Raw genomic sequence first — 26,388 nt, forward strand, 5'->3', positions numbered from 1 at the left:
CATTATTCTTATCTGGAATCATGGTTTGAAGGAATGCGATTCCCATGGTTCATATTCCTTGTGGGGTTGCATTCTAATGTTTTGTATTACCTCAATATGTTTTAGCAAGGTGATGTTGGATTGTGGTAAACTAAATAGATGCCATTAATTACAGTTGGTTCGTAGATCATATTTTAACTTTTTCCTACTCAATTTTTCTCTTCCTGGCTAAGTATTCAAATGTTCATGCACTTACATATTCCATTATAATCAAGTCTCACAAATATTTCCAGTATGTTTACCAGAAATTTATGCTTAAGTAAATTCATAAGCAGGTATCACATCGTCTTGCACAAAATAGGGAAGCCGCACGAAAAGGCCGTTGGCAAGAAATGTACTTTCATGCAAATTCGAGCTCCTTCAGCCTATAATCTGTCTGCAAATTTATGTTCAACGACTAGAAACTAGTCACATAAAAGTGGCTCAAAGTGAGCATGAGCTTGAGCGGGTTAGACATCAGGGACAACAAAGATCATTTGATGGTATCTTAATCACGCTTGTAAGCTGATTAACTTTTTTGAATTGTAGGGTGTAGATGCTGGTGGTCATGCAGGGGATTCAAGTCTTGGTTTGTTAGATCTGGTAATTTAGGTAAGCTATTGAGGTTATATCTCCTTTGGTTCCCTTCTGAATGCTAACTAATTGTAGAACACTTTATAGCTACTAAGTACACAGTCATCATTTTGTCCGGAAATATGATCCCTGATTTCGGTCTGCACAACTCGGAGATCAAACCACAAGTTCACAAGATAGCAATCAAAACAAGCAAGAAGAAAGACCGCCGAGATTTACATGGTTCAGTCGACCAAGTTCGACCTACATCAACGGGACAACAATACGAGGAATCCACTATGTACGGGGGAGAACAATACAAGAGTAATCACTCATCTCTCACTATCTCTTAACCTTACATACACACATTGCCTCCACTCATATTCTCTTCAAAGAGCCCGAATCTCATCACAAGTCTCTCACACACAAGAGATGCTTATATAGTGCTAAAACCTAGCACTAATTGGCCCAAAGGCCCATTAGCTTGAAGCCCATTTGATACTAAATTAGATACGAGACATATCTCAACACATTTTAAGTGGCACCTATTACATATAGGCTTCAAAACTTTTGATAAAATGATACTGAATACATACATGCCCGGGACCTTAACTTTTTCAGTGTTATACTGAAGTTCATTTCAGTTTCTACTTTTGAATGACATTTATTCATGGACCTTAACTTTTTCAGTGTTATACTGAAGTTCATTTCAGTTTCTACTTTTGAATGACATTTATTCATGATACTTTATATTATTTGTATTGCCCTAATGCTATACATGTTGAATTTTTGTAGGTGTTGTTGTTCTTTGAGATGAAAGATGGACGCTGGGCCGATAAAAAGAATGCTAAGATTAATCAACTAAGAGCTGCTTTACAAGCACATTTGTCAGATATTGAGCTCGGGTTGCTTGTAGAAAGTGTGGTGAACCACTATGATGAGCTTTTCCATGTAAAAGCAATTGCTGCTAAGTTTTTGATGTTTTCTATTTCATGTCGCGCATGTGGAAAACAATCATGGAGCGGTTATTTCTACGGATTAGAGGTTTTCAGACTTCAGAGCAATTAAAGGCAAGTTAATAAATAGTTCACACCATATAGTGCCGTTAAAAGGCTGCGTCCTTTTTATGTTTATTTTTGGTCGATAGCTGACCCCAGATTAACTGATACTTCGCCTCAACAATCACGCACTCTTCATTCAGAAAGCATATATATAAGGAATATCACTCGGTTTAAATAATATTATTGCTCTTTTTGTCTGGGTTTGGTGGGTAGCTTTTCGTCTCATTTCCCTTTTCTTTACTTCCCTTCTTTCTTCCGCTATTTTTGTCTGGGTTTGGTGGGTAGTTTTCCGTCTCATTTCCCTTTTCTTTACCTCCCCTTTCTTTCTTCTGCTCTGAAAGAAGGTTATAACCTCAAATACTAACCAAAGAATACATGTAATGTTATAAAAAAACAATATAATGCTATGATATCCTGAGTGAGAGCGAGTAGTTTGAACTGTTTCCACGCAGCGAGTAGTTTGAATTGTTTCCACTTAAAGATAAACTTTACTATATTTGGTTTACTGAGACAGCCTTTCTTAGTACAATACTAACACATCCGTTTTGACGATCCGACTGATTTTTCTGTTTACAGGGAATATGCATTTGGGTCTTTATGGTATCTAATAAACAGTATGTAGATAACTTTGAGCTAAGACCAATCAATATTCATAAACACTACCTGATCTCTAACCACTTATACTTCCTTTCCTTTTATTTATTTTTTGCACAGATTCACTTTGCTCAGGTAGAACCTTTGACAGAGCAGCTTCTGGTTGCTGTCTACAGCTTCGGACAGTCCTCTCAACAAGCTGAAGATGCTTATTCCCGGGGCATGGAGAAACTTCAACAAATACTTGTCCAGAGTCTACATCTGAGCCCTTGGGAGCTTCTGGTGTGGCAAATTAAATAGGACATATGACTAATGCCATGTGGGAAGATGGAAGCTTTAGTTTGTTACTCGGGTGAAAAGCCACTCACACTCATCATATGCATTTTCTTTTGTTTTGTTCTCTCATATACTGTTCAATACTTCCTTTCTAAAATGCTAATAGAGATAGATAAGGAGAAGAAGAAGAAGAAGAGGACTTAAGTTGCCATAATGAAAAGAGAGTATTGGAACTCAATTTGTAAAAGAATTCAGATTCTGAGCCCAAATCATTTATTGCCTTCTGCTTGAAACAAAGCTGTAAAGTCTATCTAAATGCTAGGGCTTAATTTACTGTTTAATTAGTTTGCTTCACCTTTGCAAAAATCTTAAAATTTACTTATGCAACTTAGGTTTTGGCGGGAACACTTCGCTTCATTTCTCTGAATCCAATTGCTATAACCTAATGGTTTATATGAATCCTTTTTCTGTACGGTCATGATCTTACCTGCAAGTCCATCCTCCATAATCTTTATTTTTGATCGTTAATTGCTTTATGTTCTTTTTGTATAGAAACTGGAAATTGTGATAGCTTAGCTATGGCATTTGCTGCTCATATCTTAAAGAAGCATGGAAGACAAAAATACTTGTCTGAAACTAGTTAATGAATGAAAAGCAGCAAATGCATGTAATAAATGCTTAGACAGCAATCTGTTTGGTTTGTAGAAAATTACAACTGCACTCGGTATGTGCAAGTGGGTCAAAGAAAAGCTGAACCTTACCAAATTCCCATAAACTTTGGGTTGTTTCGCACAGAACCCTCGTGAACACTGAAAAATCAGAGAAACTCCATGAACTTTTAAAATCATACTAAATCCTCTAATCTATTGGAAAATCCCTTCATTCAATTTTTTCAGCATAAACTTTGGTATGTCATAGTTCAAACTTATTTCTCTATCCGTTAATATCATTTATGAGATTTTCCAAGAGTTCAAGAGGGTGTATTGTAAATAGTTTAGGGGAACTATAATTACAATGGAGCTAACAACTCAATTTTATTCTGCATCATGATGCTAACTCCGCCTTATTTTCATGGAACAGGCAGACAATCATTGGCAGCAAACCCTGCAGCAAATGTACAAAGTTTTAACAATGCGACGAGTAGCAAGAGGTCTTGTTGCCTTGGGAGAATATTGCTAACATCTTCGTGCCCTTGACTTGATATGGGCTGCTCATCCTAGAGAGCCAACCTAAACATTGTTTAGCAAGGGCATGTACGTATTCTATTATGTATCTCTTACTCTATTTAAAAAAAGTCTTCTTTTGGTTCGGTTTTGATTTTCTACCCCTATAGATGTCATTGTTTTAAAAATTCCATCAAACACGTATACAATGCGAAGGATTTGAGTGTCATTTTAGGGATACATTATGAAAATCTTAATTACAGGTTCCCAAACTTAACAAACTACTTCCCCACCTTCATAATCTGGACCATACTGTTTCAAAATCATAGTATCTTCATCTACCACGTTTTTCATTGGAACCAAAATGTAAAATAACATTAAAGAACGATCTTCTTCTCCATGTGAACATCAAAACACCTTCCATTCTTAATCTCTTGGATCTGAAATTTTATTTATTATGGAATTTCTTAGTTGTTTTCTTAATGGATTTTGTCAGCTTTTCTAATTTTGCACTATACAATAGATCAGATCTTCAATGTGCAGAGCATGTCCGGTTCTCTCACCTCCAGAAATGTGGCGACAGTGATTGGTTAAATCACTTTGTAATAACATCAATTCATAGAGGTACAATTTCTTACCAATCTTTCATGGCTCGGTTCAATATGAGTCCTTATCTGAAAAACTTTAGCCATGGATTTATGTTTTCTCAATTACATTTACCAAGCATGGTGCATGAAGCGATAATAAAACAAGTATTTTATAGAGCAACGAAAAAATTCAATGAAGTCTGCGATCTACAAAGGTAGGAAGCAAAGAGCCAGACAAAATATAATCATGCAAACGGTGCAATCGGGGCCAACGTTTTCTGTCTTCCTTTCTAGACATGCCTCCATTTTGTACATTTTTCAAAATTAAGGAGAGATCGAAAACAAGTTATTCAACTCCAACATTCATCTGGTTATATTCAGACCTATAGTTAATAGTTAATTTTATCTATCTATATGCAGAACTAAAGAAGTGGTTTGATGAAAATAGAAGTTTTCTTTCATTTTCACTGGGGTATAGTTTATATTGTTTGTTCTTTCAGTTTACATTTCTTCTTCTACGTTGACCTGCAAATGGAAATGTTGGCATAACGGGCTTTTATGGCATCACAGGCTTTTATGCAAATAGAAACACGTCCCTTTAGGGTTTGAGAGAGAAAAAGAGCACGAAAAAAGAGGGTTTTGAGGGCTCTTTGAGATTAGAAATCTTAGAGAGAGAGAGACCAATTGCAAGCATTGTAATCTTCTTCAAGTAATCAAAGAATTGCGTGGTGTGGCTCCCGAGGACGTAGGCACGTTGCCGAACCTCGTTAAATCTAGTGTGTTATATCTTGTTTACTTTCCTACAAGTTTTTATCTTTGATTTGTGGTGAATTTCTTTCTTGCTCAACTCTCAAACACAAGGTCCGGAAGGGCAATGGTTCGATTGATTGTTTTGAATCCCCAACAACTGGTATCAGAGCTTCGTTCAGCAATTTGTGTGAAAGAGAGCCATGGCAGAGGAAATCAAATCAAAGATTGAGAAGTTTAACGGTTCAGACTTTGCCTACTGGAAGTCACAGATGGTGGACTATCTGTACCAGAAGAATTTGTATCGCCCGTTGATGTGCAAGGAAAAGTAAAAGAAGAAGGAGGAGTCAGATGGTGATTGGGAGGTGCTGGATAGGAAGGTTCTAGAGCAAATCCGGTTGTCGCTTGCCAAATCAGTAGCCCACAATATTCTGAAGGAGAAGACGATGGTGGGGCTTATGAAAGCGCTCGCGAAGATGTACGAGCAACCATCGGTAACAAACAAGGTGCATCTAGTCAAAACTCTTTTCAACCTCAATATGGCAGAAGGACGGTCCTTCACGATGCATCTCAGTGAGTTCAACACAATTGTTGATCAGCTTATCTCCGTGAACATCACGTTTGATGACGAAATGCAAGTCCTATTGATTCTATCGCAGTTGCCGGATAGTTGGGCAGGTTATGTGACGGCAATCAGCAATTCGGCGGGGAAGGAGAAGTTGAAGCTGAGTGAGGTTGTTAGCATGATTCTATCCGAGGAGGTTAGAAGAAAATCGTCCGAATCAGAAAGTTCAGGTTCAGCTCTAAGTTTCGAGCAGAGGCAGAAGCCAGAAGAAAGGAAACCAGAATAGGAATCGGTCAAAATCAGTAAAGAAGAGGTCGAACTCGAAGGTTAGGCCTATCAAAGGAAAGTGTTGGAACTGCGGCCAGGAGGGTCATATGTCTTCAGTCTGCAAAAGTCTAAAGAAGAATGCGGGTGAACATGAGGCTCATATCGTGCAGGATGCCTTGATTCTTGCAATGGACAGCGACTCGGATTCTTGGGTCATCGATTCAGGAGCCTCTTTTCACGCTACTGCTAACAGGAAGCTATTTCAGAATTATGTAGCGGGGGACTTTGGTAAAGTGTATTTGGGGAACAACGAGCCCTGTAATATTGTTGGAAAGGGTGAAGTGCAAGTTCAGATGAAGGGCTCTAAGTGGACCTTGAAGAACGTGAGACACGTGCCGAAACGGAAGAGGAATCTTGTTTCGGTAGGATAGCTTGGAGCAGAAGGCTATGTTTCGACATTCACTGGGGATTCGTGGAGGATCTGCAACGGTACAATGATAGTTGCTCGAGACAACAAATTAGGAACTCTCTACCTCACCTTACATGCGAGTGACACCCTCGTAATTACAGCTGGCAAAGAGAGTACAGATCCGTAGCACAACAGGCTAGGACACATGAGCGAAAAGGGGATGAAGATTTTGCATTCATAAGGAAAGCTAACCAGGATCGACGCCGTAGAAGTCGGGGTTTGTGAAGACTGCATCTTTGGGAAGCAGAAGAGGGTTAGTTTTCAGAAGGGTGGAAGACCACCTAAGGCTCAGAAGCTAGAGTTGATTCATACAGATGTATGAGATCCAGCCAGTGTGTCTTCTTTTGGCGCGAGAAAGGTGTGGATCTACTTCATGAAGCACAAGTCAGAGGTGTTTGGAATCTTCAAGAAGTGGAAGGCCATGGTGGAGAATGAGACAGATCTGAAGGTGAAGTGTCTGAGATCAGACAATGGTGGGGAATATGAGCTGGAGGAGTTCAAGAGGTTCTATGCTACGAATGTCATTCGGTTAGAGAGGACTACTCTAGGGACGCCGCAGCAGAACGACATTGCAGAGAGGATGAACATGATCTTGACAGAGCGTGCTAGGAGCATGCAGTTACATGCAGGTCTGCCTAAGACATTTTGGGCAGATGCAGTGCATACAGCAGCTTACCTTATTAATCACGGGCCATCAGTTCCATTAGATTTTGGGATTCCAGAGGAGGTTTGGAGTGACAAGAAGATAAATCTCTCACACTTACGGGTATTTGGTTGCGTGGCTTATGTTCACATCAGTGACCATGTCAGGGACAAGCTAGAAGTTAAGTCACAGAAGTACACATTCATTGGATACGGCATTGATGAGTTCGGGTATCGCCTTTGGGATGAGAAGAACAAGAAGATCATCAGAAGCAGGGACGTGATATTCAATGAGGATGTGATGTACAAGAACAAGGAAGATGCCAAGGATAGCCAAAGCGGTGGGAGCAGCATTTCAGATACAGATGGATCTAAGTACATGGATATAGAGGAACTTCCAGATATGGGAGATGATGTTTGTTCTGACCACAGAACGGATGAGGCTCCAGGTGCAGAAGAAACTACCCAGGGCGTGGAGCTTAGGAGGTCATCCAGGGTACCCAAACCAAATCCCAAATATCTATCATCTCTTGACTACTTATTATTGACAGATAGCGGTGAGTCGGAAAGCTATGAAGAGGCAATGCAAGTGAGTGAATCTCAATAGTGGGAGTATGCGATGCAGGAGGAGATGGATTCTCTACTCACTAATAAAACATGAGAGTTAGCCCAGCTACCTACTCAGAAGAAGATCTTACATAACAAATGGGTTTACCGGGTCAAACAAGAGAGTGATGGAAGCAAGAGATTCAAGGCCAGATTAGTAGTAAAGGGATTTCAATAGCGGGAAGGAGTGGACTACACGGAGATATTTTTCCCTATTGTGAAACTCACAACCATCAGAGTGGTATTAAGTTTGGTGGCTGCAGAAGACCTCTTTCTTGAGCAGTTAGATGTGAAGACTGTCTTTCTTTATGGTGACTTGGATGAAGAAATCTACATGAAGCAGCCTGTTGGCTTCATTGAAGAAGGAAAGGAAGAGATAGTGTGCAAGCTCAAGAAGAGCTTATATGATTTGAAACAGGCTCCGAGACAGTGGTATAAGAAGTTTGATAACTTCATGCAGAACAATGGCTACAGAAGATGCAATTCGGATCATTGCTGTTATTTCAAAAGATTTGAGTCCAGCTTCATTATTTTGTTATTGTATGTTGATGACATGTTGGTAGCAGGACCATGTTTGGAGGAGATAAACAGTTTGAAGAAGCAGCTAGCAAAGGAATTTGCAATAAAAGATCTGGGTGCAGCGAAGCAGATTCTAGGGATGCGAATCAGTAGGGATGAAGCTGAAGGGACATTGAGATTGAGCCAAGCTAAATACATTGAGAAGATACTTCAGAGGTTCAACATGCAGAATGCTAAAGTTGTTAGCACACCTCTTGGAGGTCAGTTCAAGCTATCTGAAGAGCAATCACCTAAGACAGATGCATATAGAGAGTATATGAGCAGGGTGCCATGTTCTTCGGCCATTGGGAGTCTTATGTACATGATGGTTTGCACGAGGCCGGACATCGCCCATGCAGTGGGAGTTGTGAGTAGATTTGCAAGCAATCCAGGAAAGCAACATTGGGAGGCTGTGAAGTGGATAATGCGGTACTTGAGAGGGACAAGGAACAAGCCATTATGTTTCAGGAGGAAGGAGTTGGTGCTGCAGGGATACGTGGATGCGGACTTCGCCGGTGATCATAATACGAGACGAAGCACCACGGGGTATGTTTATACCTTAGCGTCGACAGCAGTGAGCTGGGTCTCACGTCTGCAGAAGATTGTGACTTTGTCTACAACCGAGGCTGAGTATGTCACAGTGACTGAAGCAAGCAAGGAGATGATCTGGTTGAGCGGGTGCTTGGAAGAGTTGGATCTGAAGCAAGGGAGAGAAGTTCTTTATTGTGATAGTCAGAGCGCTATACATCTCGCCAAGAATCCAGTATATCATGTCAGAACGAAGCACATCGACGTCAAATACCATTTTATACGCTCGCTAGTTGAAGACGGAAAGTTGTATTTGATAAAGATTTTGGAGAGTCAAAATCCGACGGACATGTTGACGAAGGCAGTCACCATTGAGAAACTAGAGTTGTGCGCAACTTCAGTTGGTCTTCATGAGTAGAAGACGAAGGCGGAGCCACACTACGAGGATCGGCGAGATCGCCGGGATGTTAATGATTAAAGAATGGATTTTTTAAGTAGGAGAAGATGCTTGCGAGAAGGCGGAGTTCGGGAGAGCTCATTGATGGTGGTTTAATCTCCAAGTGGGAGATTGTTGGTCTTGAGAGTGGAGACCCAAACCTAGAATCAAAATCAACAATCGCATGAAAATTCAAGACAGGTCATGGGTGTGGTCTGCGCCACACCAGAGTGTGGCAGAATCTGCCCTGTCTACCATGGGTGTGGTCTGCGCCACACTAGGGTATGACAGAATCTGCCCTGTCTGTCATGGGTGTGGTCTGCGCCACACCAGGGGTAGAGTCTGTCCTGTCTGCTATGGGTGTGGTCTGCGCCACACCAGGGGCAGAGTCTGTCCTGTCTGCCATGGGTGTGGTCTGCGCCACACTAGGGTGTGCCAGACTCGTTTTAGAATCCTAATCTGTTTGGGATTGTGTTTTGTTATAAATAAAAACACGTCCCTTTAGGGTTTGAGAGAGAAAAAGAGCACGAAAAAAAGAGGGTTTTGAGGGCTCTTTGAGATTAGAAATCTTAGAGAGAGAGAGGCCAATTGCAAGCATTGTAATCTTCTTCAAGTAATCAAAGAATTGCGTGGTGTGGCTCCCGAGGACGTAGGCACGTTGCCGAACCTCGTTAAATCTAGTGTGCTCTTTCTTATTTATTTTCCTACAAGTTTTTATCTTTGATTTGTGGTGAATTTCTTTCTTGCTCAACTCTCAAACACAAGGTTCGGAAGGGCAATGGTTCGATTGATTGTTTCGAATCCCCAACACTTGTTGCCTCGGGAGAATATTGCCAACATCTCCGTGCCCTTGACTTGATATGGGCTGCACATCCTAGAGAGCCAACCTAAACGTTGTTCAGCAAGGGCATGTACGTATTCTATTATGTATCTCTTACTCTATCTAAAAAAAGTCTTTTGGTTCGGTTTTGGTTTTCTACCCCTATAGATGTCATTGTTTTAAAAATTCCATCAAACCCGTATACAATGCGAAGGATTTGAGTGTCATTTTAGGGATAAATTATGAAAATCTTAATTACAGGTTCCTAAACTTAACAAACTACTTCATCTTCATCTACCACGTTTTTCATTGGAACCAAAATGTAAAATAACATTAAAGAACGATCTTCTTCTCCATGTGAACATCAAAACACCTTCCATTCTTAATCTCAATCTGAAATTTTATTTATTGTGGAATTTTTTAGTTGTTTTCTTAATGGATTTTGTCAGCTTTTCTAATTTTGCACTATACAATAGATCAGATCTTCAATGTGCAGAACATGTCCGGTTCTCTCACCTCCAGAAATGTGGCGACAGTGATTGGTTAAATCACTTTGTAATAACATCAATTCATAGAGGTACAATTTCTTACCAATCTTTCATGGCTCGGTTCAATATGAGTCCTTATCTGAAAAACTTTAGCCATGGATTTATGTTTCCTCAATTACATTTAACAAGCATGGTGCATGAAGCGATAATAAAACAAGTATTTTATAGAGCAACGAAAAAAATTCAATGAAGTCTGCGATCTACAAAGGTAGGAAGCAAAGAGCCAGGCAAAATATAATCATACAAACGGTGCAATTGGGGCCAACGTTTTCTGTCTTCCTCTCTAGACATGCCTCCATTTTGTACATTTTTCAAAATTAAGGAGAGAAAACAAGTTATTCAACTCCAGCATTCATCTGGTTATATTCAGACCTATAGTTAATAGTTAATTTTATCTATCTATATGCAGAAGTTGCAGAACTAAAGAAGTGGTTTGATGAAAATAGAAGTTTTCTTTGATTTTCACTGGGGTATAGCTTACACTGTTTGTTCTTTCAGTTTACATTTCTTCTTCGACGTTGACCTGTAAATGGAAATGTTGGCATCACAGGCTTTTATATGATTTTCAGTTCTATTATAATCAAGATGTAAATAACTATTTTTTCTTTTTTTAAAACTTCATTAACGTTAATAACAATTTCTTTATTACACACATAGGTGTATAAGTCATTATTTTGTGAGTTACCTAATGCTCATATATCATTTTCTACATTAATGTTTTTATACACCTATTTATACTAGCATAGCTGTTGATCTAATGCTCATATATCATTTTCTACATTAATGTTTTTATACACCTATTTATACTAGCATAGCTGTTGATAGCATCTCTTTTAATTTCGCACAAATGTGTTCTGCCTCAGCCACTAGTCTATGATAAAAAGGGTATCAACTTGGGTTTGAGGCAAGTTCTCGTTTTTTTAAGCAAATTAATATTTCTTTAATCAAGTTTTAAATGCAAAGATGATAAAAAAAGTTTTTTCCAAATAAAAAACCATATTTTCACTTTGGTACCCCAAAGTTTAGGTATCAAAGTGTTAAGAAAAGTAACTTTGGGTATTAGAGTGCTGAAAAATACTTTGAAGTATCAAAGTGTAAAAAATAGCTAAACTTTGATGTACCAAAGTGAAATGAAGATTGTGCTAAACATGGACGGAGACGCATATCTAGCATTTGATGAGAATACTCCATATTTTAAGGACAAATTTTGAAACGTCTTGTTAAATTGGGAAATTTAATTGCAATTTCTATTAATTCGAGGAACTAATTTTGGAGCTACTTGTAAGATTTTAAGATTTAATAAGCAATTCTTATACTTTCGAAGACTACGTAGGACTAGTAAAAAGCGCTCGATTTTTTAAACAATTTTAGGGACTAATTCCAGGATAGCTATTTTAATAATTTGTTAAAAAATACTAATTTCAACAATTTAAGGGATTAACATGTTGAAACGCACAGTTTAATTAAGCTCATTTTAGCCCGCTAATTTATTACTTTAAACGCATGCTAAACAGCCCTGTCAAAAGATCCGACCCGAAAACATACTCGCAACTCCAAATACGCTACGCGTTTAAAGTCAGAAAGTCAGCGTAGATCCTACGCTAAGCATCGGCCGTCCAAATAATCAATCTCTCATCTAGTCCGTCCATTTCATTAAAAACCCGTTTCGGAACCCGACCCGGTTCGATGAATTGCGGCGTCAGTTCTACGCTACGCTGTATTCTCCTGTATATAAAAATAATAATCCGCCTCTCTCTAAACTCAGCTGGTGAAAAAGAAAAAAAAGTTTAGACGAAGAAAGAGCAAAAGACAGAAAAATAACACGAAAACTAAGGTAATTTCTTCTCTCATTCTCTACTTTTTTCTTGGATTTGATTGGAATTTCTAGGGTTTAAGCATGGCATTTTATCTTTTTCCTGGTTCTTATCTAAATTGGTGCGATTTTGTTCATAGGAAAAAATGTTGCTCTCTCGATCGGGCGCAGCGTGGAATGCGAACCCTAACAAGTCTTATGTGGTATAATTTCATCCGTTGCATTGAAATTTCTAGGGTTTAAGCAAAGCCTTTGCTCTTTTTCCTGAATATTCTCGAATTTGTCGCGTTTTTGTTCTTATTATCCACAGGGGCCAGAATATTTTCTAAATTGTTGCATTTTTGTTGCTTAGCAAGTCTTATGAGGTATGATTTATCCGTTTCGTTGAAATTCTAGGGTTTAAGCAATTCCTTTGCTCTTTTATATCAATATTGTCTAATTTGTTGCGATCATGTGCTTTTTATCCCTAGAGGGTTGAGTTTACAGAAATAAATAGCCCTATGCGAGGTCACACAGCAGAAAATGTGAACCCTAACAAGTCTTTGAGGTATGATTTATCCTATTGGTCAAAATTTGTAGGGTTTAAGCAATTCCTTTGCTCCATTCTCTGAATATTGTCTAATTTGTTTCGATTTTGTACTTTTTATCCCTAGAGGGCTGAGTTTACAGAAATAAGTTGTGCTTTCTTGGATCGGTGCAGTGGGGAATGTGAACCCTAACAAGTTTTATGAGGTACGATTTTGTAATTTATTCTGTTTGATACCTTATTATCTCTGTTTTTGGGATGTTTTGTGTTTTTTTAAGTAATTGTTGGCACCTAACAAAAGGGTTTCCTGAAAAGATGTCAACTTGAATGTTTGGTTTAGGTTCTAAGCTTTTGGGGCATAAGCATAACTGAATTTAGGTTTGTGATTGTGGTCTAAGGCTGCATAGAGTACGGTTGGTTGAATTCTGTGCATCTAATTTTGTTATTTTTATCCGTAGAAGTTTGGTTGAAATTTTCTGAATATTCGCTGTCACGTGTGATCCTTCTCCGCTTCCGAATAAACATCACCGACCTCCAATCCTTTATCAGGAATGAGTCGATCCTGAAGTATCACCCTAACCTTGATCAGGGCGATTGCAGTGGGTGCGGGCGATTGCAGTGGGTGCAACATCTGCCTCAAAGTAGGGAGCTACTGGACCATTTGCCTGTGCAGTCAAAAGATATCCAGCATGAGCTTAACTTTAAAAATATGACAGTCCGGGATTGCAACGTGGTAAATGTGAACCCCAAACCTTACAAGTTTAAGATCTCTAGCCTTAGTTTCTGTCCCAAGGCAAATTACTTGATGGCTGCTTCTTGGGATAACCAGGTTTTTTAGGTTAATAGACCTTAATTTTATGAGTTCTGCAATAACTTTGATACCATACATCTGCTACCTGGATGTTATTATGGCTCTTCTGGTTTTGCTTTGAATGATGGGCAGGTTAGGTTCGTGGAGATTATGACAGGCAACAGTGAGGCGAAGGCCGCCATACGCCTTGACCAACTGGTATTCCTATATATTAGATGCTTAACCCATTTCCTCCCTTAAACTACCATGCAGTAACTGAAAAAATATTATTGCTAACAACTCATTTGTATGAATTAGGTTCTGTGCTCTACTTGGAAGGATGATGGCTCCAAGTGTTCACCGGAGGATGTGATGAGAATGTCAAAATGTGGCCCTTGATATGTGCCATGTGGTGGCCAGCCTATGTCATTCACCTGTCAATGAAGTTACTTGGATTGAACAGTTGACTTACCTCGCCACAGGAAACTGCGATAAGACTTTGAGGCAAGTGGAGATCGAGTTACTTGATTAGATTTTCAAAAATCACATCATATGTTTTGTTCTCTTTTCCTAATTTATGTAAAATGCAAGTGCAACAGTATGATTTTAATTTTCATGGACTGCGATGACTGTTTATGGTAATTGTATTTTACATATTTCTGGTTGTGTCATTTTTTGGCATGTATTCATCCAATTGCCTTATCTAATTATAGCTTATGGGCCACCTGTATAAGGTTCTCTGACATTTTAAAGTTTAACTGATTGTTTACCGCTATTGTTTCGAATTTTGGATTAAAACCTTTAATGTCTTTCCACATGAAGCTATGCGTAGTGGATACTTTGAGTATGATCTGGCCATTACATTGCTTATAGAGATGGTTGTATTTATGTACGTAATAGTAAGTAGCTCTTTCAGAAGTAACACTTGCATCTTTGTTTATTGCCATTCTTGGTAGTCTATGTTGTCTAAACTAACAATGGAAATGATTGGGGTTGGGGGTTTTGGACTAGGGAGGATTCTGCATCTGTCACTGAAGAATAAGGATGAGGTTGAACTGAGGCGAAGCATATTTGACATTTGTTAGGAAACTGCTAGGCTGAAAAGTGTTTAGATGCTGTGAGCGAACAATGTGTTTCAATCGACTAGAGGCTGTGTGCTATCAATGTATGTCAAGCAAAACCATCCCTTATCACTCCCCTTATATGGACCCTCCTGGAAAGGCCTCCATTTTAACATTACTTTCTTGAAAATGCAAAATGCAAGTAGACAAGCATATTTTAAATTTATACTCACGAGGTTAGAACCTAGATGCTTTTGAACTCATGTTCTGATTCCGTGTGGATTCTGGGCTGTAACAGTTTAGAAACCATATGATGCCCCAATGCAAAGTGGATTCAATTAGGTGTTAGATCTTTTTAACTAAGCCTCAACACTATTACTTGAATCAGTAACCCTATTTGCTTTAAATCTAGATACCATTTCTCAAATAATTTAGCAGCTGGCAAATTCCAAAAAAGATGGTGATAGAATTATTGAATAGTTCAAAATTTCAAATTCCTACTTTGTTGTAACCCATTGATTTTATATTCATTTAAACTTTGATAGCCTACAATATTATTCATTTTTCTTATATCTTATATGATTTTTTCATAATTTGTCTATTTATTTATCTACTCAATACCTTATTTTGGTTGTTGTATGCGCTTTGACAACATTTTGAACCTTTGAACGCTGCTGTCTTTTCACCTTCTTTGGGAATTTCTCTTAATTTAGTAAGTGACACATCATCATAAGGATATTTTCTCATCATCCACTGGCTAATTCTATTGAAATTTATCTAAGTTAATCTTAGAGGAATTCCCAAAACAGGAAAGACTGAAACTTTGATCTGTACGGTTTAACTTACTGTTTGGATTCTTGCATGCCACTTAACTCAAACTTTATGTTTTGGACATCACCCAATTCTGAGGGCTTGATTTGACAGTGGGAAACATCTTGGTTTTGGACATCACCCAATTCTGAGGGCTTGATTTGACAGTGGGAAACATCTTGATCACTGGATCATGGGTGTACTGTAAATTCCTTTTTTGTTTGATAAGATTTGACAGTGGGAAACATCTTGATCACTGGATCATGGGTGTACTGTAAATTCCTTTTTTGTTTGATAGGTTGGGCATTTTGCCCTCTTGGAAGAACTTCTTCTTTTCTTTATGTTCTTTCATGTATTCAGCAGCTCACAATGTTTACTATACGCGTCCGTGGTCTATTTTACATGTCTTATGTTTTAGCATGTGTTAGTTTTTCCAAATATCTAATAGCTCTATACGTATGGTGGTGTGTCTGCTTTGTTTGGTATCTAAATTTTTGGTAGGTAATCAAACTTTTGCAAAAGCTAGTTCTGATGGCCCATTCAAATTTTGGAATAATGACGGCAGACAGAGGCTGAAGGTATGCGTGCCTATATGATTCTTTTGTTGTTGTTGTTGACTCTACCCACTATTTGGTTTACCTTTATTCTTATTCACAGATGTAGTCTGGTATTATATGGTTATAGTGATTTATTTTTTCAAGCTGAAAGTTCTTTCCATTTTAGTTGTTTTAGTACTTACGGTAACTGCTTTCCTATTTGGCTTAAATTAGATAGATATAAATTATAATTGGAGTAAAACTCTTGTAAACTTAAGTGGATAGGAGCTTGTTGTCCACCAGCTTTTTTATCCAATAATTTTGCTTTGAGATTTATGCTAGTATGTGTCACAAATCAATGCACACATCTCAAAAATAGCTTTGATGACTAGCAAGGATCTCAAATCAAAAACTAAACGCTGAAAAAGGTGGCGGACGAGAGCTCCTAAGTCCTATCCACTTAAATTTATTCTAGCTTTACTTGATGTAATTGTACATTGTAGCATCATTTAAACAGTTTTGAGCATTCTCACATGATGATGTGATCCTAAGTGTCTTCTCTACCTGGGGTTTATATGTTATGATTAAGATGTACAAATGTGAATTAGCATCCCCTGAAGTTTTAAGTCAGCTAAAATTATAAGGCAGGTCACTAATCTGCAGGACTATTTTCATTACTAGGATAGTTTGTCCACCTTCCTACGGGCAATGTTAGAATAGTTGTGGGAAATGGCCATAAATTAATATCCTTACTGATATGGAGTTTTTAGATTGAAGCTCAATGTATTAATTGTTTTTTTAGTATAAAATTAGTACTCATATTGAAAATATTGTCTAATTTTGGCATCTTTTTAAAAATTTGCCACCTTTTTGGAGCCTATGCCACGATGATGAAATTGGTAATTGCATATCGAAGAGTCACTTGTGGTACCTGTATTTGGTGATGGAAATTAAGTTCGGTCAGGCCACATCTTTATAGGAAAATTGTGAGGTCCAACCTTGTAGTCCATATTCAACATGATTATATAGTTAGATTATCTGAACCAGCTACCATAACTCATTTTGAGGCAAACTTCATAGTTAGAAAGGATCGAAACTACCAGGATTGCACTATGGATGAAACTAACTCATTTTGAGGCAAACTTCATAGTTAGAAAGGATCGAAACTACCAGGATTGCACTATGGATGAAACGCATTTAAATGATACTAAGTTGTCTAACCATTATACACTTCTCTTTTCTGCTAAGAATGCTGCAGTTATTACTTGTTGCCTAGATGCAATAAAAGTTTAAACAGTGGCATTATCACATGAATAGCATTATCATCATACCCATTGCCACTTTGTGCACTTACATATGAAAGCAATTGTGTATTTAGAAGTATTAATCGGGTCATTTGGGTTAAAATGGGGAAGGGGCGGTGCACATACACATACACAAGGTTATACTTGATCCATGTTTTAGATGGATTCGACCCATTTGTAACCCTGATTACCCGCACAATAAAAAAAAGAAAAAGAAAAAAAGAAAAAGAAAATGAAAAAGAGAAAATGGCCTGAAATACAACATCAAGCCTGGTTAGAATGGTTGAATGTGCTTCCTGTCAGAATCATGGGCATTGTGTCCGGCTACCTTTATTTTCAGTAATATCTTAAAAATGATTTGTGTAACAAATTTTAATCAAGAAGGTTATACTTTCTTTTACTTCCAAACAAGGTGCTAGGAGCAGATGGCTCTTATTCGTACATTTACAAGGCCATCTCACAGCTCATGACTACGGGATAGCATATACTACTGGTGTATGAGAATTAATGTGATACTTAAGACCTAGGAGATATATACAAAAGAAACAAATGATAATTGTGGCAGCAACAGGCAGCAATAAAGTTTCTTTCCTATCCACAAAGTTACTGAAAGAGATGCCTTATCTACCGAGGCTTCATATTCAGTGAAGGCTGAGATTGAAAACTCAGATGTGTTCACTCTTTCAGGTATGATGTTTGGTATGTTTTCTGGAATAGGTTGTTATGATTGATACGGTGAAGTAGGTGATGGGATCGGTTGACTGTGACTTATGCTGGTGAAGTAGTTTGCCAATAAACTGAACAAAAATTAGGTTGATAAGAGATGCACTAAGTCAGGTAGCTTCATGGCTTGTTCAAGCCAAGCGGCACCTGAAATGGGTTGGGTCATATTCACTAAAGCCTGGTCAATTTGCGGATTTTTTAATTCAATAAACATTCAATCCAGAAGTATTTTATAATTTCAATTTACAAGCTTTATATTCATCGAAATCGCCTTAAATGCCATAGGCTGCATTTATGATACTGTAGAGGTAAAATAAAAGGTCAACTGTAGCAAGTGACAAAATTTCTTTTTTTGTTTCAGTACGTAGATTTTAATAAATATTGTAACTTTCATGTATTCTATATGATGTATAATTTTAGAAAAATAATTATAGACCATCGTATGGTAGAGCAGAGAATTAAAGAATTTATTACAGTGTTTGTTTATTCTTTGAGTGCACTTTACCTGAAGTGAGCACACAAGCACATGCACATGGGGTAACTTTATGTTCGTGCATGCTCATGCGAGCATGTTGAGTTTATTGGTTAGCATTGGAAAGAATACTAGGTTATGCAAGAACATATTTAATTTCTGGTAGTGCACAATGGAAGTTTAAAAAGTGCTAGTAATATTATACTATATATAATATCATAATTTAACTTTTTAGTTATGTAGAATATGTTTAAGAATAAGGTGTTGCTTTTGAATTTCTTAGACATCCCGGATAATCTTGTCGTAAATTTTCTTGCCAGAGTATAGATTTATAACTATTTAAACTGTAATTTGGTTCAAATTCCGTAATGTTCTTGTAGAAATTAAATAAATTAGCACTATATTATTTGTAATCAACCCATCATAACTACATCTAGAAGTTACATTTTATGCTCGAATAACTTTTTACATTCATCTATTTCTTTGTTGTTGTTCTTCTTCTTTTCTTTTTTTAATTTTAATTTTAATTTTAATTTTAATTTTTTTGGATTAATGTTTCTGGATAAGTTAGAACCTGCTTTTGATTGTACTTATGAAATCTCTTATTCCATCAAAATGCATCCTCTTTTAGAAATTTGATAGTTCGGTTCGATTTTAACTAGAGTTCGGTTCGGATCGGGTTGAAGTTTTTTCAACCCGAACCGCACGAACCGACCGAATCGTATTACACATTCTAATTACTATCCGCATCCGCTTAAACCCGACCCACTATAGTTCTTATAGAGTTGCTTTGCTGCAGCTTGATATCTTTTTTTCTCATACGACCTGATAGCAATGAAATACCCCAACAATGGTGTTCTCTTCAATTCTAGGGCTTTTCATCATCTCTAGTTCTCTACCTCTTTCTATTATTTATTCGTTTCTTCTACTTTGGATCAATTCACTTTGGAGATAAGAAACTTAAACCATAGTATTGATTCTAATCTTTTCTTAATTTTTATCCTCGATTGATACACATAATGCAAGAGAATCTTTGGATCCGACTTCTCTTTAGATCAAACTTAAAATTTTATAGAAACTATCTTAACATCCAAATTATTACATATATTTTATTTACTTTGTCTATCAGATTGAGATCACTTTAATTATTTATGTAAGCTTTCTCTAAAAAAAATTTATGTAAGCTTTGGCAGGAATAAGATTTTGATTTCTACATCTAATATTCAATAGCATTTGATAGTTTATGAATTTTAATAAATTGAAGTGTAAGAGACTTCTTTCTTCGTCAACAGATTAGAGGTGAAATTGAATTTGAACATAATATTTTTGTACCCAAGGGAAAACCGAACAAGCCGACCCGAACCGACTTGAATTGATTTGGTTTGATTTTGAATGATAGGCAGTTCGGCTCGGTTTGGCCAAATTTGGCTAAAAACTGAACCGACCGACCGATTGCGTAGCCCTACTTAAAAGATACATTAAGAGCGAAAATAGTCGGATCTTCAAATTCCTATGTTGTATCCCCTGGGCCATGAACATAGGGTTCCTGTCTTGACTTGACCTGTGGCCAAAAATATTGGTCATCACTTCCCACGGGATTTAAATCGTATATGTGCAATAGGGATAATTGCATATACATCCCTCTATTCTAAGAGGTATAGCTAATTTAACCTCCAAAAACTATTTGTTGGCACTTCCATCACAAAAAGTTCAGAGAACTTTCTTTTTCCTTCCTCAATTAACAGCGCAATTTAGTCTTTTTTTTAAACCTGTGGACAAAAGGTAAAGTTGTCGCAAAATTACCCACAGGAAACATCCATTGTTTGCCTTGATTCGAACTTGCTGGAATTCTTCATCATTTTGTTGTGCAAGTTCAAATGCCTCCGGCCACCCTAGGGCTTTATAGTTTACCACTAAACAATGAGGCTTTTCTCAGATACAACCGGATAAACCCACCACTTGTTTGGAACTTTTGATTAAATATTAGTTCATCACGGGAATCACCCACAACTAATGAGAAATGAAGAAAGTCAAAATATTAATATTGTAATAAAAAACAGAGAAAGTGAAGCTACAAAATTATTATTAATAGTATCCAAGAATTGGAAAATCATTTCAAATTCTGAAATGTTCATTTTCACATCATATGATAATCGATAAAATAATTTTCACAACATATGATTCTTCCCCTCTTTTGAAACCAATAATGAATTTGGATTCTTCTTGTTATGGGAAAATGTGACTTTATTTTATTATGGGTCGGTCCTTTCTATTATATAGATGAGTAGATAGTTCAATATTACAAGTGTACCCAATGTGGGATTAAAACACTTAACAAAATAAAGCTTGTTACAAAGTGCAACAAACAACGGTCGTTGTTGATGTTAAGTGATCACACAGTCAATTATATCCGCGGTTGGATGCAGGTGAAGTTGATAAGGAGCCGCTTCTTTCCCCGAATATCCAGTTCTGAGTTGAGTGACTGAAGTCTGCACATATAGAAACCCGTAAGAGGACGGGGACTGGTTCCCCAGTTCTTCCGACAGTCAAGTTAGCTGGTGAACTTGAGTGGGAAAAGTGAAGAACTTGACGGGGACTGGTTCCCCAGTTCCCCAGTTCTTCCGACAGTCAAGTTAGCTGGTGAACTTGAGTGGGAAAAGTGAAGAACTGCGAGTTCTTGTGTGTGCAGTATATTTTGCAGATCTATCTTAGAAGATAAGATTTGAGAAACCTTTTCAGAAGAAGCTTTCTGTTAGAATAGTACATTGTATTTATACTGATGGTGTAAGGGTAGAATCGTCATTGTAGCCAAGCACATGATGACGATAAAGAAGTATGAGCTGGCGGTTGAGTCAGCTTTTGCTTTAAAGGTGTCAGCTGGCGACTGGAGGAGAGATCACCTCAGAATTAAATGCTACGCGATTTGAGGCATGGTGGCACCGACGTGGTCCGATGAGTCATGAAGGCTAGCGGCGCTAGAGGTATGATGGCGCCTGCCAAGTATAAAATGCGATGTCGACGTTGTGTCAGCGGGAGAGGCTCGATGCTGAAGTCGTCCTCTAGCTTCGCCGAGAAGTTATGCCTTTCGAGTCGTTGTTGGGCGTCGAATAGCAGGTCGAGAGGGCTCGTTGCGAGTCGTCTTTGATAAGAGGGTTGACTAGTACCGCATTTCGAGTCGACATGAAGGAATGTCGACTCGACAAGTCAGCTAAGTTGGAGCCCTTGTTGGTCTTAGCCGTCAATTTAATTGCGACATTGCATGCAGAAGTATCTCTGTCCGTTGTTGGCAAATGGTTGCATTTTGACGATTGAAAACACCATAACAGTCGCGATAAAGCTTTTGTAAGTATGTCAGCAATCAGATCAATTGATCAACATGTAAAGTAACAATATTCTTAAATAACACCATATCACGAATAAAATAACAGTGCACCTCAATATGCATTGTGTGCTCATGAAAATCCAATTTGCTTGCAATGTAGATAGCTGCTTAATCGTCACAGTAGAGCCTCATAGGTATCGAGAGAACAATACCCATATCTTGCAGTAGGGAGTGAATCTAAGTCATCTCGCTGGGGCATAAGCCATAGCTTTGTACTCAGCCTCGGCACTGGGGAGAGCAACAACTGTCTGTTTCTTACTGCGCCAAGTGACTAAATTACCTCCAACAAAAGTGCAGTAACCACTAATAGAATGTTGATCAAGGGGATCATCTGCCCAGTCAGTATTAGAGTAGCCTACAATATCCAAATTGTTGGAAACACGATAAAAAGTCCTTCTCTTGGTGCACTTGTCAGGTATCAGAGTACCTGACAAGCTACAAACTAGTGTAACTGGTAAAACTAGTATGATCTGGGAGAGCTTCGCCCAAATTTTGGCCTAGTCTAATATGACGACCTATAGGGGTCTGAACAGGCCTCGCATGAAGCATATCGATGTGCACCATCTAGACGATGCACAACAAAGTTCACATTCAATTGCCGTAACGGACGGACTGACATTTATCCGTGAACTCGTTGAACTTCCGCTCAGTAAGTATAATTTTCATATTGTCTTATTCTCTGTCTAATTATATAATATTGCTAGTGCAACAATTTGATTTTGGTTTCATGGACAAGAATGACTATTTATGGGAATAGGGTATTACATTCTTTCTGCCTGTGTCACTTTTTTGCATGTTTTTATGCAATAGGCAAACATGCGAGTAGATAAAATGTTTTAAGTTTAAATTTATGGGCAAGAACCTAGATGCTTTTGAAACTGTGTTGATCATGTGTGGATTCTTAGCTAACATTTTAGAAACCATATGACGCACTTATATAAAGTGGATTAAAGTAGATGTTAGATCTTCTTATTTAAACATCAACACCAATATTTAAATTAGTTACTCGAGATTTTTGCTTCGAATCTGAATATCGTTCTTGAAAAAGTTACCTAACTGACAATGTCGCATCAGACAACTTGGCCCAAAAAAGATGGCTATTGTAGTGTTATCAATGTGCGATGCAGGGCGTAAAGTCCCATTACGCGACGAGGCACAATGCGATGCGTGTTCTCGAGTGAAGTGAGGCACACATCGCATGCATAATTTTTTCAAATTAGATAATCACGAATGGAAGAACATGATTGTGAATTTTCACATAAAAACTCTGTCAAGATAAGTAATGTCTAATACCTAATCACAACGTGAGGTCGTAATTCATAATATTAACACACCCAACATGGTAGTAAAGTTCATAATTTTTCAAATCAAGACTAATATCGAGGCAAAAATCAAATAGTAAACAAGAATGAGTTAGGATTCTCAATCGAGCTACTGAAATGGTGTAATGGATGTATTTTCTTTTTGGGATATGAGTTATCAGGTATACAAACCCGATTGAAATGTTAAAAGAAAAAATATACGAGCTTATGCATTGCAAGTGTGCTGCGAAGTTCCCTCGCGCATGGCACAAAAAGGCATTGTCGCTTCAGATGCGTGTGTTTTGTCATTGCTTAGCATCATAGGGCGCATGAGGTGAAATGAGGCATCCACCTTCGATAACACCGGGTTTTTGAATTATTAGATAGTCCAAAGTCCCACTTATTGTACCCCAATAATTATATGTTCGTTTTAACTTTAATTGCCTACAATATCATGTCACCTTTCGTATATATTTTTGTTAGGAATCGAATCTCCTACAAACAAGCGAGAAAGCAAGAAAGAAAAAACAATCACAAAAGACAGATTTTTACGTAGTATGGCAATTTGCCTACGTCCACCGCTGCACTAGAGTTTCTTTCTTTCTTTCTTCCTGTTAAAAATTAATGTTACTAGAGAGAGCATCCATATAGATAGATAGAGACTAGGGCTACATGCTACATCTAGAATTACATATTTGCCCTTCTACATAACATATAACTTTTCAGACACCATAACAATAATACCGTTATAAATTGTTCATAATTTATTCATTTATTTTTATATCTTATTTTGATTGTTTTATGTGAACCCTCAACATTTTGAACCTCTTCACTCTGTTGTTTTTTTTCACCTTGTCTGGGAATCTCTTGGTTTCACAGGTATTAGGTCATAAGGATAGCTTCTCGTCATCTGTTTGCCCTAATTGGATTAAAGTTTATCCTAGTTAATCTTGGTGGATTCCCAAAACTGGAAAGACTTAAACTTTGACAGACTGGGTGTTTTGGCCTCGTGGGATAACCTTATCTTTTTTCTTTAAGTTCTTTCATGTACCCATCAGTTCATAGTTTTGAGTATATACTAGGTCTATTTTACATGTCTTACATTCTAGCATGTCTTAATTTACTGATGTACATAGTTCTATATGGACAGGGCGTCCCTGCTATGTTTCATGTTTGGCATCTCAATATTGTGTTTTTTGCAACGCACATCATACTTCTGCAACTGTAATGAGACATCATTTTTTGGACTAATGACAACAAATATAGGCCGAAGGTACGCTTGCCTACATGCTCCGGTTTTGTTGTTGACTGAACACACTATTTGGTTTTCCTTTCTTATGCACCAATGTATTCCAATTGTTATATTGTTATAGTGATTTTTTTTAATGTTTTCCAAGCTGAACGGTCTTTCCATTTTACTATTTTGTAATCCATGTTCAACATGATTGTATAGTCAGATTTTACCTTAACCAACTACCATGAACTCATTTTGAGGCAAAATTCATATTTAAAATGGGATCAAAACTGTTAGGATTGCACTTGGCTGAAGTGCATTTAAATGATGCGGTCTAACCACTAGACAACTTCTATTTTGCCTAAGAATTCTAGGTTTGTTGCTTATTGCCTATATGTACTCAAGTTTAAACAGTGGCATTGTCACATGAGTAGCATAATCATTATACCTACTACTACTTTGTGCACTTACATATGGCAGAAATTCTACACACACGCATGCACACACGTAAGTAACAATTGGTCATTTGGGTTAAAAAAGGGACAGGGCCTTGCACATACACATACGATTATACTTAACCCATCTATTAGATAGTTTTCAGACCCATGTGGATCCAAACCTGGCCACCCCCACAAAAAGGAGGGAAAATGAAGAAGAAGAGATGCTGACCTGATATACATGCTCAAACCCAACAACAGCCTAAATACCATTAATAAAGTCACTAATTTTCCTAGTTTGTGCGATTGCTTTCTCGCTCCCAACATCAAACACGTGAAACGCATGCCCCTCTCCTTTAGTCTCAAACACCTCCCCCTCCCCTTCCCATCCGCTCTCCATCAGCCTCTCACAATAACTCCTCCCTCCCTCCCTCAAAAAGTCCTCTCCCAAACAAACCAGCACTCTTCTACACCCCAACCCCATCAAAGTCGGCGCCATCTGGGCCATCGGATTTATCCGATGATCATCAAGCCCTGTCGTCGAAGGACACGTCATCCTCCACATCTTCTCCATATCCTCAGTAGAATTACTCTTCTTTCCCTCCAAGAAGTACGGATGTATCATAACCGATCCTTCGATCTCCACCCCGTCACCGACCCGTTCCGTTCCTGCTCTCATCGCCACATTATGCGCTATATTTCCTCCGGCACTATCTCCCGCCAAAAACAGCCTGTCAAAATCTGCATGGGCTGAGAGCCAATCATCCGGGCCTTCTCCGTTTACATGGGCTGCAGCCCATTTTAGAGCTTCCCACGAGTCGTCGTACGCTGCAGGGATTGGGTGCTCTGGCGCGAGCCTGTAGCTGACCGAGACGAGCACAATGTTGAGTTGAGCAACGAGAGGGTTAAGATAGTTGTGTGTAAATGAACTGAACGCTGATCCCAGACAAAAGGCTCCGCCGTGATAGTAAATGATAAGGGGGAGTCTTGAACTCGGGGAATGAGCGAGGTTTGGGAGGTAGATTCGAGCCGAAAGAGATGTTTGCGGATTGATTGTCATGTCTTTTGATGAAACTCGGGTTTCTGGGTCGATGGAAGGCTGGACGAAATCGGAGGGTATTAGACGTTGAATTAGGCCGCTTTTGTAGATTCTGATGAATCTTGAATCGAATTCGATTTCATCGGTGGAAGCCATTGATGACAGTGAAGATCAGATGATTTCTTGATTTTTTTAGGAAATTAGTAGTGTTATATACAGTATTATATAATTCGAGATCAACTGTGGTTAATCTTTAAAAATGAAGCGAATGCAATAGTCAGGGGGTTTGTTGGCAAGTTCCTTTCGGTTGGTAATGGAACCAAGATGCAACGAGATGTTTACATATGGTTGTTCTCCATTGGAAAGATATCTCTTGACCTCCTTAATGAAATTGTGCACTTAGCATTATTTTGGATAGGTGCTTCGGCTCGGGCAAAAATGTTATGCAGAGAGGCACATGAGGAGGCAGATGGCGGCCATCGCTAGCTAGCCAGAGAGGGGG

The 26,388-nt window shown here is 38.2% G+C and overlaps 1 protein-coding gene and 2 long non-coding RNA genes across 11 annotated transcripts; 2 read left to right on the forward strand and 1 right to left on the reverse strand.

The window, feature by feature from the left end:
• On the forward strand, positions 8 to 4,257 carry LOC109832878. Of its 5 annotated transcripts, none has more exons than XR_002245032.1 (7): positions 8 to 487; positions 568 to 630; positions 700 to 892; positions 2,229 to 2,266; positions 2,367 to 2,598; positions 3,603 to 3,775; positions 4,229 to 4,257. It is a non-coding gene; the product is annotated as an uncharacterized LOC109832878 (long non-coding RNA). The 5 variants fall into 5 exon arrangements; XR_002245030.1 differs by having other exon boundaries at positions 4,214 to 4,256; XR_002245029.1 differs by having other exon boundaries at positions 4,209 to 4,254.
• On the forward strand, positions 12,207 to 14,090 carry LOC109832874. Of its 5 annotated transcripts, none has more exons than XR_002245017.1 (8): positions 12,207 to 12,292; positions 12,412 to 12,474; positions 12,582 to 12,636; positions 12,742 to 12,818; positions 12,925 to 13,003; positions 13,138 to 13,175; positions 13,259 to 13,806; positions 13,906 to 14,090. It is a non-coding gene; the product is annotated as an uncharacterized LOC109832874 (long non-coding RNA). The 5 variants fall into 5 exon arrangements; XR_002245019.1 differs by lacking the exon at positions 13,138 to 13,175 and having other exon boundaries at positions 13,347 to 13,530; positions 13,741 to 13,806; XR_002245015.1 differs by lacking the exon at positions 13,138 to 13,175 and having other exon boundaries at positions 13,347 to 13,806.
• Positions 22,058 to 26,042, reverse strand: LOC109834584 (probable carboxylesterase 1). The gene is made up of 2 exons (XM_020402619.1): positions 25,118 to 26,042; positions 22,058 to 22,230 (listed from the first exon to the last, which is right to left on the reverse strand). The coding sequence occupies exons 1-2, from the start codon at positions 26,040 to 26,042 to the stop codon at positions 22,058 to 22,060; spliced, it is 1,098 nt and encodes a 365-aa protein (XP_020258208.1).

This window comes from Asparagus officinalis, chromosome 3, assembly GCF_001876935.1.
Source record: "Asparagus officinalis chromosome 3, Aspof.V1, whole genome shotgun sequence".
Taxonomy (NCBI): Eukaryota; Viridiplantae; Streptophyta; class Magnoliopsida; order Asparagales; family Asparagaceae; genus Asparagus; species Asparagus officinalis.

Excerpts from the sequence above, each read along its gene's own strand:
- LOC109834584 (XM_020402619.1), bottom strand. The coding sequence starts at position 26,042 with ATGGCTTCCACCGATGAAATCGAATTCGATTCAAGATTCATCAGAATC. Across the intron at positions 22,231-25,117 it reads AATTAGTGACTTTATTAATG|GCTACTCTAATACTGACTGG; the intron begins GTATTTAGGCTG and ends TGGATATTGTAG.